The sequence below is a fragment of the Peromyscus maniculatus genome, chromosome 17 (genome assembly GCF_049852395.1).
Source record: "Peromyscus maniculatus bairdii isolate BWxNUB_F1_BW_parent chromosome 17, HU_Pman_BW_mat_3.1, whole genome shotgun sequence".
NCBI classification, from domain to species: Eukaryota; Metazoa; Chordata; class Mammalia; order Rodentia; family Cricetidae; genus Peromyscus; species Peromyscus maniculatus.
In genome coordinates, this window is record NC_134868.1 from 12,299,918 (window position 1) to 12,319,059 (window position 19,142).

Here is a 19,142-nt window from a genome sequence, read left to right on the forward strand (position 1 = left end):
TATCATCCTGAGTGGGGTAACCCAGACTCAGAAAGACAAACATGGTATGTAATCACTCATAAATGGACAATAGATTCAAAGCAAAGGGTAATCAGTCAACAACCCACAACTCCAGAGAAGCTAATTATTAGGGAAGACCCAAAGAGGGATGCATGGACCTCCCTGGGAATGAATAATAGATAAGATCTCCATGAGTAAACTGGGGATGAGGAGTGGGCCATGGAGGGTAGGGGATAGGGGATCAGAACCTAAGGGAATGGGATGGTTGAGCTAGAACAGGAAGCAAGGGGGGAGAAATGAAAGAGATACCATGATAGAGAGAGACATCATGGGGTATCGAGAAACCCAGTGCTAGGGAAGTTGCCAGGAATTCCCAAGGATGACCCCAGCCTGGGCTACTAGCAATAGTTGAGAGGGTGCCTGAACTGAACTTGCTTGCCCAAATATCAGACCAGTGAATACTCTGTCATGGCAGAACTTTCCTTCAATGACTAATGAAAGCAGATGCAGAGATCCACAGCCAGTCACTAGACAGCACTCTAGGAGTCCAGACAAAGAAAGAGAAGAGGGATTCTATGAGCAAGTACATCAGGATCATGATGAGGAAACATGCAGGGATGACCAAACCAAACTAGAGGGAACTCATGAAAGTTGGATCAATTGCTGTGAACCATACATGGGACTGGAATAGGCCCTCTGCATGGCCAGACAGTTGTGTAGTTTCATATGCTTGGGAGGCCCCCTGGCAGTAGGATCAGAATCCATCCCTGGTGCATGAGCGGGCTTTGTGGAGCCCACTACCTATGATGGGACACCTCATGCAGGCTTGAGGCAGGGGGAAGGGCTTGGGTGTAAATTGAATGAAAAAACTTTCTTAATAAAAAAAAAAGAAAAAGCAAGATTTAGGTACTAGCCTTTGGCATTTAGGACAAACAGGGTAAGTCATAAAGGCCTCCAAGCAAAACCCATTCAGTAAATGCAATAATGTAGGAAAAGCCCCTGGAAGACCTTAGTTCTCGAGGAATGTGTACTTAGCCCTTTTTTAAGAAGTCCAGTAAAACTTTTTAAAGAATAAAATTATAATTAAGGAGCCATAATATAGTATCAGAGTGTAGAATATACTTAATTTTTTTCAGGTCTTGGAAGGAAGAGAAAGGAATGGCTATCATTTTAAGGCCAACGTGAGTTTAAATGAACCTTGGAACGGAACAGAAGGAGAACAAAAGACAGGTATATGCAGCAAATATTTAAGAAACGATCACCCACTAACCATCCAAGAGCCTTTCTGACATTGTTTCAAGGTCTCTACATTGCTGGGTCACTACCAAAGAGTCATGGCTAATGACTCATGATTGTTATGGCAATTGGAAGCATGTGGTCCTGATTTATACACATTAGTCATGTTCTCACATGAGAAGCTTATTCACACAAGGTGGTAGCTGCACTGAGAGGAGAGGTTAAATCCTCATCATTTCATTAGTGGTGCAGCCATGAGCTAGTGAAGAGAGACCAGCAGACATGGGTGCCTAACAAAGAGGAAAGTGGGGAGAAATAGTGCCCCCAAACTCACAAAATCATCGTTACAGTGTTTAGTAGTTTTTGAACCTCGAGGACCCTGATAGCATCATAACATTGAGAAACTAGGGAAACTGCACACTGCTGTTCATTTTTAAATCAAAGTCGTAGTGTTTCCTCTACATGCTAGCATCAGGCTGCGCTTCCGTTACCATCTACACAGTAGTACATTTTCAGTTGTTAGCCGGGCAGTGCTGTTCTGTGGAACGACTGTGACAAAAGTTGTTACTTACGTGATCTGTGGTTAGTGAAGCACATGGATGAAAATGATCAAAGCAAACCTCATCTTGTCTCACAGAACACAGATACTTCTCTAGATCATTGTATCTCTCTCCATAGAGCACTGAAAGGGGAAGAGGGAGATTTTTCCAAAAGATCAGAAATGTGATGAGTTGAATAATTTTAAATCAAGCAGCCAAACCAAACAAATCAAGATCATACAAATGCACAGAGCATACGTACCAAGTCTAACTTTGTATGACTGTCTAGCTCGCACTTCGTCTTTGTGATGACGGCCGTGGGAGCCAGCATTTCTTTTGGAAAAAGTTCCTTTTCCCATTGCACTGTCCACTTGTTTCCAGTACCTCTTTACTGACTGGAGCCACCTTTAAAACATAGACATATTACTTAATATTGTAATCAGTAATGTGCCCAATGGTTCATGTTTCGAGTCTTTGGTATTATTTTGAAAGCTGTGGAGTCATTAGAAGGTGGGAGCTGCATAACAGAACCCAGTCACTAGCAGTGAGACTTTAAGGAATAATGGACAACCAGTATAAGCCATCACAAAGGTTATACTAGGTTCTTATCTAGCTGTCTCTGCTTCCTGTCTGTTGCCATGTGAGCAAGCAGCCACCTCAGGCTTCCATTTCCATGGATGAAGCCTCTTCTCCCTGCCTTTTCCACTGTGATGGGCTGAAATCTTTCTAAAACCATGAGTCTAAATAAAGGTGTACTGCTTTTAAGGTACTTTTTTTCACATCAACACAAAAGCAACTCATACATTATTTAAGCAGAAAATAGAAACAACTTACATGAAATTAAATAATTAATTACAAAAAGTTCATGTGTCTTAAAATTTTCACAGAAGGGAATTAGTTTTAGAGCCATATAACCTGAAATAAAATTATAGCTTCCTTACTATTAATTCTGAATCCTGCATGAATCATTTAATATCTGTGACTATCTTTCATGTTTAAAAATTCAATAGAATAGTAAAAGTACTGTTATCTAATAATAACAATGGAAATAGTAGTACACAAATATTGATGATATTTAAGATAATTTACTATATGCAAAATACTTAGCAAGGAATGTGACACATGTGAGATGCGACAGGATAAATTGTTATCAGTAGTCAACATTCAAGTCCAATGACAAGATGTGTGGCTTTCAACTAATACAGATTTGCTCCCTTTCTAAACAAATATATCTACAAAATGGGATAATCTTGGAATCTATGGCTGAATGTATCAGTCTATCATCTGATTTTTGTTTCCTAGTAAAGGGGGTGGGGGGGAAAGAAAAGGAATATGCAGCTATCATTTTATTTTTGAGCTATGATATGATACTTCCTATTCAACTGCAGATTTGACCCAAGGAGTGCGGGGTACTTCTTTGTAGAGAGTAGCCAAGACTTATCAGAAAGAACTAAACAGAGACTAGCTTGAAAATTCAGGGATTACTATGAGTTAAACAAAAATTGAGGTCACTCTAAAGCCCATAAGAGATGTATAAAATTTAAACTCTCAAAACAGATAAACAGGGGCTGGAGAAATTGGCTCAGAGGTTAAGAGCACTGGCTGCTCTTCTGGAGGTCCTGAGTTCAATTCCCAGCAACTACATGTTGGCTCACAACCATCTATAATGAGATCTGGTGCCTTCTTTTGGTGTGCAGGCATACATGCAGGCAGAACACTGTTGCTGTACAATAATGCTTTTGTATAGTAGTTTAATAAAACACTGATTGGCTAGTAGCCAGGCAGGAAGTATAAGCAGGATAAGCAGACAAAGAGAATTCTGGAGAGGAAGGCTGAGGCAGGAGACACTAGCCTGTCATGCAGGGAGCAGCATGTAATGGCACACAGGTAAAGCCATGGAAAACGTGGCAACAAATAGATTAACAGAAATGGGATGAGTGTAAATGCAAGAGCTAGTCAGTAGTAAGCCTGACTTAATGGCTAAGCACTTTTAATTAACATAAGACTCTGTGTGTTTACTTGGGTCTGAGCTACTGCTGACTGGGCAGGACACAGGAAAACTTTCAACTACAAATGGTGCCCAACATGGGGCTCAAACCCACAACCCTGAGATTAAGAGTCTCGTGCTCTACTGACTGAGCTACACACTGTACACATCATAAATAAATAAATCTTAATAAAAACAGATAAACATTCTGTCCAAAATAGAACCTAATCCTTACTCAGTAAGATGTTGAGGGTTGCTTATGGTAGCTGAAAGGGCCAAAAAAGGACATCGGATCATGACAAGGAGATGCTCCCAGATTTCTGCTCCAATTTCTCCACCAAGACAATGTACCTATACAAGAAAAGAAGGTGTTCAACTGGCAGGTTAGCTTTAAGAATGGCAAGTTAAATTAATATGTGGAATCTTAAGTTGGTCATAAGTATTTCCCATCACCTTTAATGAACCATGTGAAGTTTAAAGAACTGCTAGAAGAATCCAGATGTAGGATATTTTGGCAAATGAAATTTCCTTAATATTTTTAACCAACCCATCTGTGATTCCTTTTAATTTTGCTTTCAAAACTTTCTTCCAGGCCTGTGTATTTCTTGCCATGTTTATTGACAATCAAAGTACCACCACATCTCAGTCATGATACAGTGCCTTTGTGACTATTGCTCTAATTGTACATTCTTGACATCACAGACAAAATGATACGCTTCAAAGAGAAGCCATATCTAGTCATGTCACTAGTTAATGTTTCTCTATTCGTTGTGGGACAAATTTAAGCATTAAATGGGATATACAATGATTGGCGTATTGGGCCCACTCCTACTATTCCAGCATCATCTGAAGTTACTCATCCCCAGTCTTCCTGTGACCCAGACACATCAGCCATTTCTTGGTTTCTCAGCACACATTTCCTACCCCAGAACTTTCACATTGCTATCTCCATGTATAAAATAGTCTTATCAATTAAGTAAGAAGCCAACAAATATAACCACAGCCTCTTAATCTGTGATTATCTTAGTGTCAGTAGTTTAAAAAGATTTTGCCGACCATCCGTCCACTCCAGCCTGCCTTCATGGTTGCAATTGTGATTGACACTCCTGATCTTCACAGTAGCACTACTGGCAGCTTGAAAGCATTTGTATTCCCTGGTTTAACTTATCTTTCTCACTTAATCTTTATCTTCAAATCTGGATAATTCTAGCAATGGCACAGGGAGGCATTTCTCAAATGAAGCCAAGTAAATGAATGCATAGCCAAACTCAATTAGACAGCAAAAGATTTTTTTGTCTGTGGTCTTAAATAAACAGTTAAGTTTGACACTTGGAAACAAACTTTTAAAAACTTACTATCAGTCAAGCAGTTTTACATATGTGTGTAGAAATGCATATATACATATTTTCTACTGCCTCTTTGACTTTGTCTTGATCAGATGACATACCATTCTGCTAAATATTAACTTTAAGCTTTGCAATATTTAGCAATTTTCCCTGACTCTGACAGAATAGACAGTAGCCTTCAAAGCCTTTAGGAGTTGCCTTCATATAAAACTGGAAGACCTGAAGTGTCCAGTGTTACATCATTTCAGAGTTTGGAATCCAAGCTACAACTAGGTGTTCTAGATCCTCTTGTTATTTTAATATTTTAAAATTTTATACATATAGGTGTTTGATCTACATGTATGTATGGTCTTGTATTATTTAAATAAAACTATCCAAAGTCCCCAGGACACAAATATGTAGGTTAACTAAAAATAAACATAACAAGTCAGTATCAAAAAAATAGATAAAAGCCCAGCTTGTTTGGTAAATTCAAGTTTACAACAGTAAGGAAGGGGCTGAGAATTTGGGTCAGTGGTGGACTCTTCAGAGACCTGGATTTAGTCTCTGGGACTACAAACTATGTATTATTGTTGTTATTATTATTATTATTATTATTATTAATTATTATTATTACTGAAATGAAGTAAAGATTAGCTAAATATAGTCTTCTCTTTTTCTTCTCAGTTTAAAATCCAGGAATAAAAGAATGTATCTTCCTAGGATGCTCTAGGTCTCGGTGAATAAGTATATTCAATGATGCTGCCATATAACTTCACTCTAGCTTCAATCAGAAATTCTACATCTACATTGGTTTTCACCCCATGCTCTCTGCCCAGGGAAACTGATCCATAAATACTACTTCAACGGGATTCTGTGTTCTCTGGATCTCTAGCTCTGACCAACTTCTGAGTTGTGGTTACTGAGGGAGTAAGCTGAGATCGGTTTTCCATTGGCCCCCTCCCAGGTTGCCCGATCCAGCTGTGTACCTCAGCTAAGGAACACTCCTTGAAATGTAGCCCATTCAACCAGAATCTCTTTTGGAACCTGAAGCAAATACTTCCTTCCCTTGTCCCTTTAGGTCTAACAATAAGTTCCTCACTCTGTATTTCCTCACAAATGTCTTTTTAAAAGCATACTTTTAAAACCATATTTTGAATAGGCTATTTGTTTTCCTTAAGGGTCATTGTTAGGTGGGCAGTGGTGGCACAAGCCTTTAACCCAGGAGGCAAAGGCAAGCGGATCTCTTGAGTTCAAGGCAAGCCTGATCTATAGACTAAATTCCAGGATAGCCAGGATGGTTTCACCAAAAAAAAAAAAGTCTTCAAAAAACAAACAAACAATTATAGTCCTGACAGGATATATCCTCAGCTGCAGCCAATAAGAGCACCCACCATGTGTATTCTCTACCTTTCCTTATAAAAGGCGGGCCTTGCCTATCTCCCATCTCTTTCTCTTTTTTTTTTTCCTTTGCTCTGGTCCCCAGGTCTCTGTCCTTTCTCTCCCTTCCCCTCAATAAGCCTCCCATGTCGGCCCTGTTGTATGGTGTAACACCTTCTCACTGTTTTTAAAATACAACAGTCATAATGGACAGAATTGTTTGTATCATCAGCATCACTTGCTGGAACATAAAAACACTTTTGCTTTGAAGACCAGACTTGATTTTGGATTTCCATCAAGGGAAACTCATGTCATGAGTTTAATTCTGTCTCCTCCACAACAGCATCCCCGATGAAGACTGGTTTCTCACAAATGTAGAACTCTCACCCATTTACACTATTGAGTCACAGCAGAAGAAGTGAGCCAAAAGGGTAATCCAACTGGGGAAAATGTTCAGAAGGAAATTGCCTCCAAAACTGAACTCCATCCAAGGGGCAGATGTCCCAAAGCAGCAAAGACATGCAGTATTTAAGAACACTGGGAAGTTAGCCTGAGAAGTGAAATCAAACCTACCTCATCAAATATAACATATCTGATCCTCTTAACCCAGTTTTGGCGATGAGGAGCAAGTAGCAGAATTTCAAAGCAGGCAGGCACGGTAATAAGCACCTAAAAACAACAGTATCATGTGAAGTAACACTTAGGATGCGCATAGTTATAAAACTACACGAGGTAAAGCTTATGAGTCCTGAATGTATCTTCTAATAGTAGAAATCTGGTACTACTTCTAAGAATTATATTCATTACACTTGTGATGTATTAGTTTAGACCACATGAAACTTCAGTTTATTAAACAAAATAGTAAAGTATCAAATTTGAAGGCAGGTTCTTGTTTCTGGGCCTTCCAACTGTGTCTAGCCCTAAATGGAACACCAATATTGACCTCTTTCCCAAGCCCTTCAGGAATTGGTCAGTAAAGGAGGTGGAAAGAACGAGAGAGCCAGGGGAAGGGGTAGAGTATTGTGGACTGCCATCTTCTCCACAAGTCATGGCAGTTTCCCTCATGACCTCACAGCAACTGTGGTTATCTGTACAAGACCTGCAGAAAATCAAACCAGTTGAAATTCCAGCATGAATGAGGAAGCAGCTCACAAGGCCACACCCCTGCAGAGGAGTTATTGCCACTGAGTGGCTGCTAGGAAAGGGACATGATACTGGGAGAGGTGTGGGTTGGAGGGAAAAAAAGAGAAGTAGAAAGAGAAAATGAGGGTGGGTGGATATGATCATAATGCAACTTAAACATGTATAACTTCTCAAAGAATAAATAAAATGTTTTAACTAAATAAATGTTTTTAAAAGAAACATATATAAGAATCAAAATCATTAATTTTAACTATTTTGAGTTTTTCAAATCTAACACTAACAGAGAATTTGGAAGATGATTCCTTGTAGGGCAATCCAGGCAGCACACTCTGAAGTCTACAACATAATGCTCTACAAGTGTGTTTTAATTTTTATTTTATCCTAATTACTGATCTGAAAATTCAATAAGAAAGAAAACCATAACTTCATTAACACTACAGGACAATCATTAACTACAACACAACACAGCATTTTTTAACTAAAATGAGTATCTTTATCAAGAGAAAGCAATTATGATAATATGTTGCTGTCCACCAAGTTTTGGCACCCTATAAAGATCTCTGGATCATTTTGAATCCCATTGTAAAGCAACATGATGAATGAGCTATAAAATAAATGTTGAAATGAAAAACAAAAGCATCTTTAGAGAAAATAAGTTCTATTTTTCACATTCTTTAGAATGTAACCAATTTTTATTTTCTCTGAAGCAGTTTTGTCCTTCACAAATTCAAGGAAATTATTTTCACAGGGCTCATGAAAATGTCAGATTTCTAGTCAAAAGGATATAACATTGTTATATAACTTGATATCAAGTTTATTAAATAGTATGTCCAACCTGGCAGTTGAGGACATCTTGACGATATTCCCTGGTAAAAACACCACACAGAGCTTCACCGGCTGGCAGAACTTTGGTGTAACGATGTTCAACAGTTGCTGCCACTTGGTTAACAAGAGCCTGGTTGACAGGAAAACAGATGTATTAGCTACATAATAAAGTGTAGATCAGCAAAATTTAATGGAATGATGGAGATGTCCAAAACTATGTTCTGCTATGAATTCAGAAAACTTAACAAATCCTTTCCTCTGCCCACTCTACACTAAAAAGTTCTCCCTTTGAGCTGTTGGACTAAACACCTGAACTTCTTTGATTAGCAACAACCTACAGTAAAACAGATACAGAAAGCATTTCTCTGAAAGTAAAATGGCAAATGTATCCTTTATAGCAGAAAAGTTAACATGTATGGCACAACTGAAATGATCACAACTTATAATCTGAGTCTGTCACAGAAGAAGCACAAATAGATTTGTATCTCATATATCAGAATCTCCCCTAGTTGTCAGAAGCTTTACTACATACAAAAATCTGTATATTTTCCTTAGGATCAAGCAGATAGCATGGCCAGTGGAATCCATAAATCTTTGCTGTGGGATGTTGTTCTATATGCTGTGGACATGTGTTGCTCTGATTATTTGATAAATAAATCTGTTTGGCCAATGGTTAGGCAGAATAAGGTTAGATGGGACATTCCAACTAGAGAGAGAGGAAGGAGAAAGGCAGAGCTAAGGAGACAGGCAGAGCTGAGGAGACGCTGCCAGCCACCGCCATGGGAAGCAAGATGTAAAGTACTAGTAAGCCACAAGCCACCTGGCAAAGTATAGATTTATAGAAATGGGTTAATTTAAGATGGAAGAGCTACCTAGTGAGAAGCCTGAGCCATTAGGCCATATAGTTCAAAAATAATATAAGCATCTGTGTGTTTATTTGGGTCAGAGTGGCTGTGGGCCTGGGTGGGACTGGAGAAAACTCCAGCTACATATGCTGTACCAACACAGGGCTCTCCAATTTCCATAAGGCCTAAAAGAGTTTACAAAGCACTTCTAAATACAAAATAATAGAGCTAAGGACAGCTTTTTACTTCATGTCTCATGTGGGTCAAGATATAGAGACACCAAGGTACAGAGACGCTGTGGTGTGCAGACTTGAGCTACACTATGACGAGTTAGCACCTGTGGGCTTAAACTAAGCAACATGGTGGATTCCCACAGCAGCACACAATGATGTCTCCAAGCCATGCAGTGCACTGTATGGTGGATTTAGCTTTTGTACAGACATAGAAAAAAGAGGTTTCTGGGCAACATGCTGCTTCTTAGAGACATAGACACACTGCATCCTAGAGTTGGCAGTAGGCATACTTCAGCCATGTTGGGAAGCTGAGGTGGGCAGAGTTAGCAGTCAAGGCTGTCTTGTTGGTCCTAGCCAAGCAGTTCAGCAGTATATTTAAACTCTCTCCTGGTCAGAGAAGGATTATAGATTCACAATAAAACAGATTCAGATGAATAAAACCCTAAACAGTTTACAATATATGTAAAAATGTACATCGGCTTGGAAGAAAGAGTAAAAGGAGGATAGACAGTAATATAAAGAAATACATAGTTACAAAATATAGTCTTTAATGAGAAAGTAAATGAAATATAAAAAAATCAGCCATGTAAAGATGGAAATCACACAGAAAGTCTGGGTTATATTGTCTTTAGTATTTTTAAGTGCAGAAAGACATTTGATCATAAAAACTATTGAGTTAAGCCTAATATATATATATATATATATATATATATATATATATATATATATATGGACATCAAAGTTTATGTCTAAGGATATGTTACTTTGGAAAAGCAGTTCTGTTTTTGTTAGAAGATGAGAACCTATGGATTACATTCAAGCTAATATGGTTTCATCAAGGAAAACCCCCTGACAGGCTCAGGTGATCCAACATCCAAAAATAGCTTCAAGGCAACTGGCTCAGACAATCTAGCATCATAGACTACTTCAGTCATGACTTGACCATAATTCTTAACTTTCTCAGGATCCCCATTTATAACCAGTGCCCTCATCGAGCAGGAAGTAATATGAGAAGCTACTCCCAAACTGCCAAAATATTGTTTATGAATGTTTATTTTTATTTAAAGCAGGTTGATTATAAATGCAATCTCTTTCTAAAGAAGAAAAGGGCATAATATAGATATGATAGGATGAAATGGTAGATTAATGAACCAACTTTTAAACAGTAACAACTTGTTTAAAATGTTTTACATTGCTATGGATTTCAGTTTATTGATACAAATTTAGAGTTAATTTTTATACTATAATTATATATATATTTCTACTCTCTTTTAAAGTATTATATTTATGTAACTCATTTAAATTGCTATGGTAATTAAGAAATACAGATTAATAACTAATCTTCTATGATTATTGTCATGTTAAGTTTTCTGGGTATACATAGATATATTTCAATTAGGTAAGTAATCTTCAAACACTTCAAAGACCTACAGAATATGACATTTAAAATGTTTTAAAAACTTAGGCTTTCTGGGTAGTGAGACACATCTGTTCTTGGCAGCACCAATTTACTTCAAAGAGAAAAATGGGCATTGAAGACACTACATATGAAGTTTATCTTCTTTTTGGCAAAAACAGCCATTTAGGCAAGAAACTGTTCTTGCCTGGACTGCTTGACAAAATGTTGTATAAACTAGACATGCAGGACCCACAGGAAGGTGACCAATGAATTTTACAAGGCAAGATGGTCCTTCAGGTTCCTGCTTTGCAGAAGAAACTGCCAGACATTCTGCAGGACACAGAGAGAAGCAACTGAGACTCTAGACCTGTGGGCTAAAGATGGATGCCCCAACATTACAGAGGAACTTTGGATGACTGCCCAGGCAGGCAGCTGTCTCTGTCATTCTAGATTTTTGGAAGTTGCTTACAATGTTCTGCCTGTTTACTTAGATAATATTCTATCCCTCTGAGGTCTTTGATGTAGTTGAAAACTAGATAGTTATAATTTTCCTTGGCTATGATAAGAGATAAGGTAGATATGAAACTTTAGACTCACAAATAGAGTAGAGATAGAATATTTTCTTAGAAATTGTCAAATATAAATAGACTAGATATTATAACTGTAACACTTGCTTGATAACTGTTTTGTTATATATAATTTTACTATGTTAAAGTTAAAACCTTCCTTTTTGAATAGAAAGAAAGGGGGAAGTGATGTAGGATATCATTCTGCATGCTGTGAATATGTGTTGCTCTGATTGGTTGACAAATAAAGTTATTTGGCCAATGGTGAGGCAGAATAAGGTTCGGTGAGACATTCCAACTAGAGAGAGAGGAAGGAGAAAGGCAGAGCTGAGGAGACCCTGCAAGCCACTGCCAGAGGAAGCAAGATGTAAAGTACCAGTAAGCTACAAGCCACATGGCAAAGTATAGGTTTATAGAAATGGGTTAATTTAAGATATAAGAGCTAGCTAGCAAGAATCCTGAGTCATTAGGCCATTTAGTCTGAAAATAATATAAGCCTCTGTGTGTTTATTTGGGTCTGAACATCTACAGAACCAGGAAGGACACAGGAAAACTTCCAGCTCCAAACCTTCAAATATCTGTTACATGCTTTAATACTCCAAACGTATACACCATATAGACGAAACTGTAAAATATATAGCATATCCACATAATATATACTGTAAAGTGACATCCCAGTTATTTTAATGTATATGAACACACAACTCTCTGGTGATGGCTAGTTTTATGTCAACTTGACCCAAACTTGAGTCATTTGGGAATAGGAAAGCTCAACTGAGAAAATGCTCCCATCAGATTGGCCTGTTACTAACTTTCTTGAATAATGATTGATGTGGGAGGGTCCAGTTCACTGTGAACAGTGTCACCCCTGGGTTAGTCATCCTGGCTGCTATAATAAAACAGGATGAGCAAACCATGAGGGAGGGAGCCAATACACAGCACTCCTCCATGGTCTCTGCATCAATTCCTGCATCCAGGTTCCTACCCAGTTTGAATTCCTACCCTGATTCTCTCAGTGATGGACTGTGCTGTGGAACTGTAAGCAGAAATAAAGCCTTTCATCCACAAGTTTCTTTTGGTTATGGTGTTTTATCACAGCAACAGGAATATGAATGAAGACAGCCTCCAGATGAAAATGTGGATAGGTACAATCATACAAAAAATTTAATATTATCATTGGAATGGATAACTCTAGTTATTCATAATGTAAGATAAAAGCTTGATCCATGAATATGTATTTCATTGTGGTTCAGAGAAATTTGGTGAATTAGTAAAAAAGCAAACTCTTCCATTATAAAAAGTAGGCAAATGTATCCTCTAGTACATCATGAATGAGAAAATACCAAAAGTTATGCATAATAAATCACCCAAATCACTACTCAGAGAAATGCACATCTATATATGCAAATATAAAAAATGTATAACTAAATGCCCATCTAAAAATTCTATTACCTTTGGGTGTAACAGAGTCTCACTGAATAGTAACAGGAACCTTAAGAAGATTTGAGATTCCATCTCACTCCAAGTAGAATGGTTAAATCCAGAAAACAAGTATTAACAGTTGGGGGGAAATATATGGAAAGGGGAACCCTTAATCACCATGGGAAAAGTATCAACTGGTATACCCTTTAGACACATCATTATTGAGGTTTCACAAAGCACTAAAAATGAAATTACCACATGACCTAACTACATCACTTCTTCCTGGGTATATACCCAAAGATCTTCAAGTCTTACTACAGAGATACGTGCATATCCATGTTCATATTTCTACTACTCCGATAGCTAGGAAATGGAAGCATCCTTGATGTCCATGAACAAATTAATAGAAAATGTATAAATACACAATTTTATTCAAATATAAACAAAAGTGAAACAATGTTGTTGACAGAAAAATGGGAAATATTATTATATTAAGCAAAATAACACAAACTCAGAAGACAAATACCACATGTTTTCATTTATATTTGGATAATAAAATTTAGTTTTTAGTATATGTATATGTATAATGTGAGTGAGAGTGAGTATAGGTTATGAAACTAGAGGGAATTATGAGAGGGAAAATAGGTCATCAGGGGGAAGGGAAATAAAATAATAGAATATGTAGTTGATATATTGTGCACCCCAATAAATTTATCTGGGGGTCAGAGAATAGAACAGCCACTATATTAAACATAGGTTTAGGCAGTGGTAGCACATGCCTTTAATCCTAGTATTCCAAAGACAGAGATCCATGCAGATCTCTGTGAGTTCATAGCCACACTGGAAACAGTCAGGCATGGTGACACACGCCTTTAATCACAGGAAATGATGGCAGGAAGCAGAAAGGTACATAAGGCGTGAGGACCAGGAACTAGAGCCTTGTTAAGCTTTTAGGCTTTTAGCAGCAGTTCTGCTGAGATGCCTTCTGGATGAGGACTCAGAGGCTTCCAGTCTGAGGAAACAGGATCAGCTGAGAAATTGGCGAGGTAAGGTTAGCTGTGGCTTGTTCTGTCTCTCTGATCTTTCAGAATTCACCCCAATACCTGGCTCCTGGGCTTGTTTTTATGACTAAGACCTTTTAATATTTGTCTACAAGAACATACATGACTTGAAAGTGGAGTGGGGTCTACACAACAATGAAGGGTAGCAGTGGAGAGGGATTGCATCCTAGGAGAGGGGAGTGGTGAAGGAGGGTCAAAAAAAGTTTAAAAAAAAAAAACTATATCCAAAATTCTATTATAAAGCCCATTAATTTGCATGATAATTTTTAACTGGTGAAAATAATTAAAGGAAACTAGATAACCAAAGTCTACCACATCACCAAAGTCTAATATTTCTGAGTAAGTTCTGGAATGAAGAAAACTATTACATGCACTGGATCCTACCTTTGTTGGTGCAACATACACAACCACGCCGTCATCGCTCTCCTTCAGCACCTTCTCCATGCAGTAGTAGGAAGCGTAGGTCTTACCAGAGGACGTTGGGGCAACAATCACTGCAGACTCATAGTTATCCACCACATCCAGGAGCTCTCGCTGCAGGGGTCAGATCATGATTTGTGTCAATCAAACAAGCCCTATGCTACCCACAGAGATCAGTCTTTTTCCATTTTGATTTTTCTGAGCCTCGGGGATGGAGTGCTGCAGACACACAGAAAAAATTAAAAGGAAGCTCCAACAGACTACTCATTCTCTCAAGTGATGCAGTTTGCTTGCTTTGGAGCAGCTGAGAGATGAGTCTCATGTGCGACAATGGAGTAAAAAAGTCTAAAAAGTGCTGCACAGAAAAGGGAGATGGAAAAGAAGGAGCCAATGAGGAGGGCAGTGAAGCAAGTCTGTGGAATGATGGATATGTGGTCAAAGTACACAACATACATGGAAGAAAAGACCGTAATTAAACATGTTCTTGTGTATAATTTATAATAATAATAAAGAAAAATCACTCAAAAATAATGTCAGAAAAAGATCTTATTATTAGGAAGGCTGTTTTTAATAGTTAGGAGTACACAATGTCTGAGAAATACAACTGTTGGAACCAGCCAACCCATATTTTTATGGCAGTCAGCAAATGGTTGAAGCACAGAAACAGCAAATTCATCATTTTCCTGCTTACCCTCGATGGGCAACTATGTGGGAGCATTCTCTCTGCATCCTATGATTTTATTCATCAAGATGGTGAATTGTCAAAAGAATGGAAAACCTACGTGAAGTACACAAGACAGGAAGTACGCTAAAATCCCAGCCTGTCCACCCCGTGAATCTAGTCCTCCCCACATGCCACATTTCAGAATGAAAGAGGCATGAAAGAATTAGAAGGTGCATGGGAAGTAGGAGTAAATGAGACTGCTCTGTAGCCTACACTGAAATAAGTACTTGATGCCCTGCTCATGGAAAATCAGCATTTTGTAAAGGAACCCCAACATTAACAGCATAAGAAAAGGTTCATGCTCCAGTTTGCATATGGCTTCATGTCCCCGAGGAATCCTGAAATCTTGTCCCCAAGGTGAGGATATTTGGAGGCATTGGAAAGTTTAAGAAGAGGAGTATACCTAGAGGTCCATGGTCACTATGAGTCCCAGCCTTGGGAAATAATTGTGATGAGAATCCTTTCTAAAAAGTTTGTTCTATAAGGCTTCAGCCCAACTAACTGATTCTTGCTTTCACAGTGTTATGCTTTCTCACACAAGCTGCCCCACCATAATGTGATGCTATTCTGTTGTCAAGCTGGCACTGAAAGCCAGACCAATGGAGTCATCCAATCTCTGGTGTGGAAACTCCAGAAATGGAAGGTAAATGAGCATCTTTACATTAAAGCTAGGCTGCCTCGGGTTTTTCATTACATTAGTGAAAAATGGCTTACAAAACCTGAACTGAATGGGAAAACTAGTCAGACTAAACCTACAAATTTGCATTTGCATAAGTAAATAATGTTCATTTTATCAGATATATATATTATATATACATATATGTATATATTTAATTGTGTGCAGAAGTAGTTACTTCAAATTGTGTAGCTATCGATATTTATCTTATATGTGTTTACAGAAATATAGCTAGAATAGCAGTGTGTGCAGTCTGTAAATCCATAAATAATTTTTCCACTGTCTAAATTACCTGAATTTCTTCACGAGTACTTATATTGTTTACATATGAAATTCTATTGGCAGAGAGAAAACCTGGAGCCTGGTACAGAATGAGAATAGCTAATAGCAGAGACCTTTTCAATCTTTGAATCTCTGTGGGTGAATTCACCCAATACCTCACCAAGGAAATGGTCTACATAGTAAATGAAAATTTTAATTTCTTTAAATGAAAGAATTAGTCCAAATGAGACATTTTAAATATCAATGAATTTTAAGTGAAATGACTTTTAAATGAAATAACTCGATATTATGAAGTCCATGACAAATACAAATATTAACACACACACACACATATACAGAGAGAGAGAGAGAGAGAGAGAGAGAGAGAGAGCTGTAGCAATAAGAAACTCCATGATGCATACAAGATTACAAAATATAAGAATTATTTTTATTCATATTTTTACCTGCCATGTATCAGGAATAAAATCTTGGACCCTTGGGTCTGGATCTTTTCTTTCTTCTCGTATCAAATAGTGACCCATATGTTGTAGTTGGAACCGAGCTGGCCCAATTCCAACAGAATATTTATTATTCTTTTTTGTTGTTTTTATATCATCTGCTTCATCCTGTATTGTTTTAAAAGATTATTTTGAAAACAATTTAAGTTACAGCATCATTGAAATAACTGAAGTGTTTATGACTTAGCTTCTATATGAAAACAATTTTAATCATCCTTCAAACATCATGAAGCATGACTTTTCTGAAACACAAACAAATCAGTAGATGTCAAGATTTTCAAATGTTTACTCTAATATTTGTAGCTACAGTCTGACATATTTAAAATAAGTCAACACCATTTGAGCTGTTTTGTTAGAATTAAGTATCAGGTTAGTTTTAAAAGTCTGCAGAAATCATCGGACATCTAGTGTGATAACCAAGTTCTATAAAAAATTTCTAATTCTTGATTAATTCAACTTTTGGCAGTTGAATTAACTAAGATGATATTTTCTATTAAAAATAAACATAAAAGAGATCACTCTATCTTACATGTGTTTATGTATAGCAAATAATGGCTGAGTTCAAATAAATCTATCACAACATGTTACCTGGGTTGGATACAAAGAATTTGCTAGGTCCTCAAACCCTAAGTACATAAGACATCTGGCTATGAGCTTCTGATCTGGTTCTTGCAGGAGTTCAGAGTATTTGTCCAATAAGGAATGGATTCTCTTCATCATATCAACAGCTATGCTTAAGTCTTTGGTGGTTTTACCTTGGCACAAAATATAAATAATAAAATTATTGTAAAAGCCATCAAAATAACAAATGTTTATTAATAAAGATCAATTACCTAGCCTATCAATCTTCACTACACTTATTGAAACTCACTGTCTTACTCACCATCAATGGATATTTGAGAATAGAAAGGACCAGATAAAAATCTTACAGTTCACAATTAAAATATTGTTAAAATTGAAGTTTGTAGGATTTTATGGTGAATTATAAAGATTTTCTGTCTCTTTTGGCCATGTCTCCTCTGTTAAAAAAATAATTGCATGATTTTAAATATAAGATTATAATTGTAGCAACATTCATTTTGCCCTATTTTCCACAGAGAAATACTGGCTGTGAGCCACATGCTCAATGCAATCCATCTCTTCCAGCTACCACATCCAGACTCTGACAACCTGTCCACTTCTCTGGCATCACACACACTGTTCGTTTCTCTCCGCTGCTAAACTCTTCATTCTCACACCTGTTTTGGTCCCACTTTTCCTTTAGTTGGTACCTACTCTCACCTATTAAACGAGTACTACTAATCCCATATTGAAAGCTATTATACAGGAGGAAGCCAAGTAAAGGAAACAGAGGTCTTACACTCCGGGAGCAGTCAGTTCACTTACACAGTATATGATATGCGATTGGTTCACACCGAGCATTGGAAACTACAGACATTATATGGGGCTGATTCCTGAGGAAGTCTTTATGGAAAGATCGTTCATGAACTGGATGTGGAGGATAGGTGAAATCTGGTCGTATGAAAAGTAAGAACAAGAGCATCTCTGGCAGTTACTAATCTTAATTTCTCTATCCACCATGTAGTTCCAAAGATTCCTTATTTATGTCTCTGTGGTACTGGGAATTCTACATACCTAGGTAAAAGTATGTGTTTCCTGGTCCTCCTTGTGGTTAAAGTGCCCTGTGACTAAATTCTGACTAAGGATATCTGAGTATAAGATTTTGGTGGCCAGGAAAGTACATTAAAGGAGAGAGAGGGCGCTGGAGAGACGGGTCAGTGGGGAGGGCAGTTGCCGCTCTTATGGAGTTGGGTTCCCAACAATGATGTCAGAAGCCTCACAATCACCTGGAACTCCAGCTTTAGAGAATCTGATGTCTTCGCCTGCATCTGTGGGCACTTTACACACACACACACACACACACAGAGAGAGAGAGAGAGAGAGAGAGAGAGAGAGAGAGAGAGAGAGAGAGAGAGAGAGAGAGAGAGAGAGAGACAGAGAGAGAGAGAGACAGAGAGAGAGAGAGACAGAGACAGAGAGAGACAGAGAGAGAGACAGAGAGAGAGAGACAGAGAGAGAGAGAGAGAGAGAGAGAGAGAGAGAGAGAGAGAGAGAAGTAAATAAATCTGAAGATACTTCAGTGTGCAGATAGAGAGTAAAACAGCTATGTAAATGGCTTACAAAAGGTCACAACAACTTTGGGCATAGGCACTAGGATATTGAACTTCTAACCTTTCCTAGAAGTACTTAGTGCCTTAAAAGACTGTCTCTGCTTCTACCACTAACCATGGGTCCTGCCCACTTTCTCCTTGCTGGACAGAAGAACCCAGAAATCCCAGCTGGGATTCTGCTATCAGTCTACAATACCTATAAGCAATCTCAAATGAAATAAAGCACTATATTCTTGAAGCCACTCTAAATTCTGATCTCTGTTGGTAGTATCCAGCTGCAAATCAGATTCAGTGTCTTATTTGGAAAGCAAGATAAATATATGCTAAGGTAAATCATATACCTCTAACTAGTTTAGACATCTCTACCTAGGCAGTCCTACTTTATCCTTGTCATCCTCTTTCTATGTCTTA

At 37.8% G+C, this 19,142-nt stretch overlaps 1 protein-coding gene across 2 annotated transcripts in view; it reads right to left on the bottom strand.

Moving 5' to 3' along the window:
• Window positions 1–19,142, bottom strand: part of LOC121823571 (putative ATP-dependent RNA helicase DDX60) — a 126,531-nt gene that overhangs the window by 63,017 nt on the left and 44,372 nt on the right. For both annotated transcript variants that reach the window (XM_076553284.1, XM_076553283.1), the window contains 8 exons: window positions 17,149–17,315; window positions 16,507–16,668; window positions 14,346–14,495; window positions 8,446–8,565; window positions 7,041–7,136; window positions 3,998–4,113; window positions 2,038–2,180; window positions 1,809–1,918 (listed from right to left, as the gene is read on the bottom strand). In XM_076553284.1, coding sequence (XP_076409399.1) covers window positions 1,809–1,918; window positions 2,038–2,180; window positions 3,998–4,113; window positions 7,041–7,136; window positions 8,446–8,565; window positions 14,346–14,495; window positions 16,507–16,668; window positions 17,149–17,315 — 1,064 coding nt within the window. The remainder of the gene's footprint in view (window positions 1–1,808; window positions 1,919–2,037; window positions 2,181–3,997; window positions 4,114–7,040; window positions 7,137–8,445; window positions 8,566–14,345; window positions 14,496–16,506; window positions 16,669–17,148; window positions 17,316–19,142) is intronic.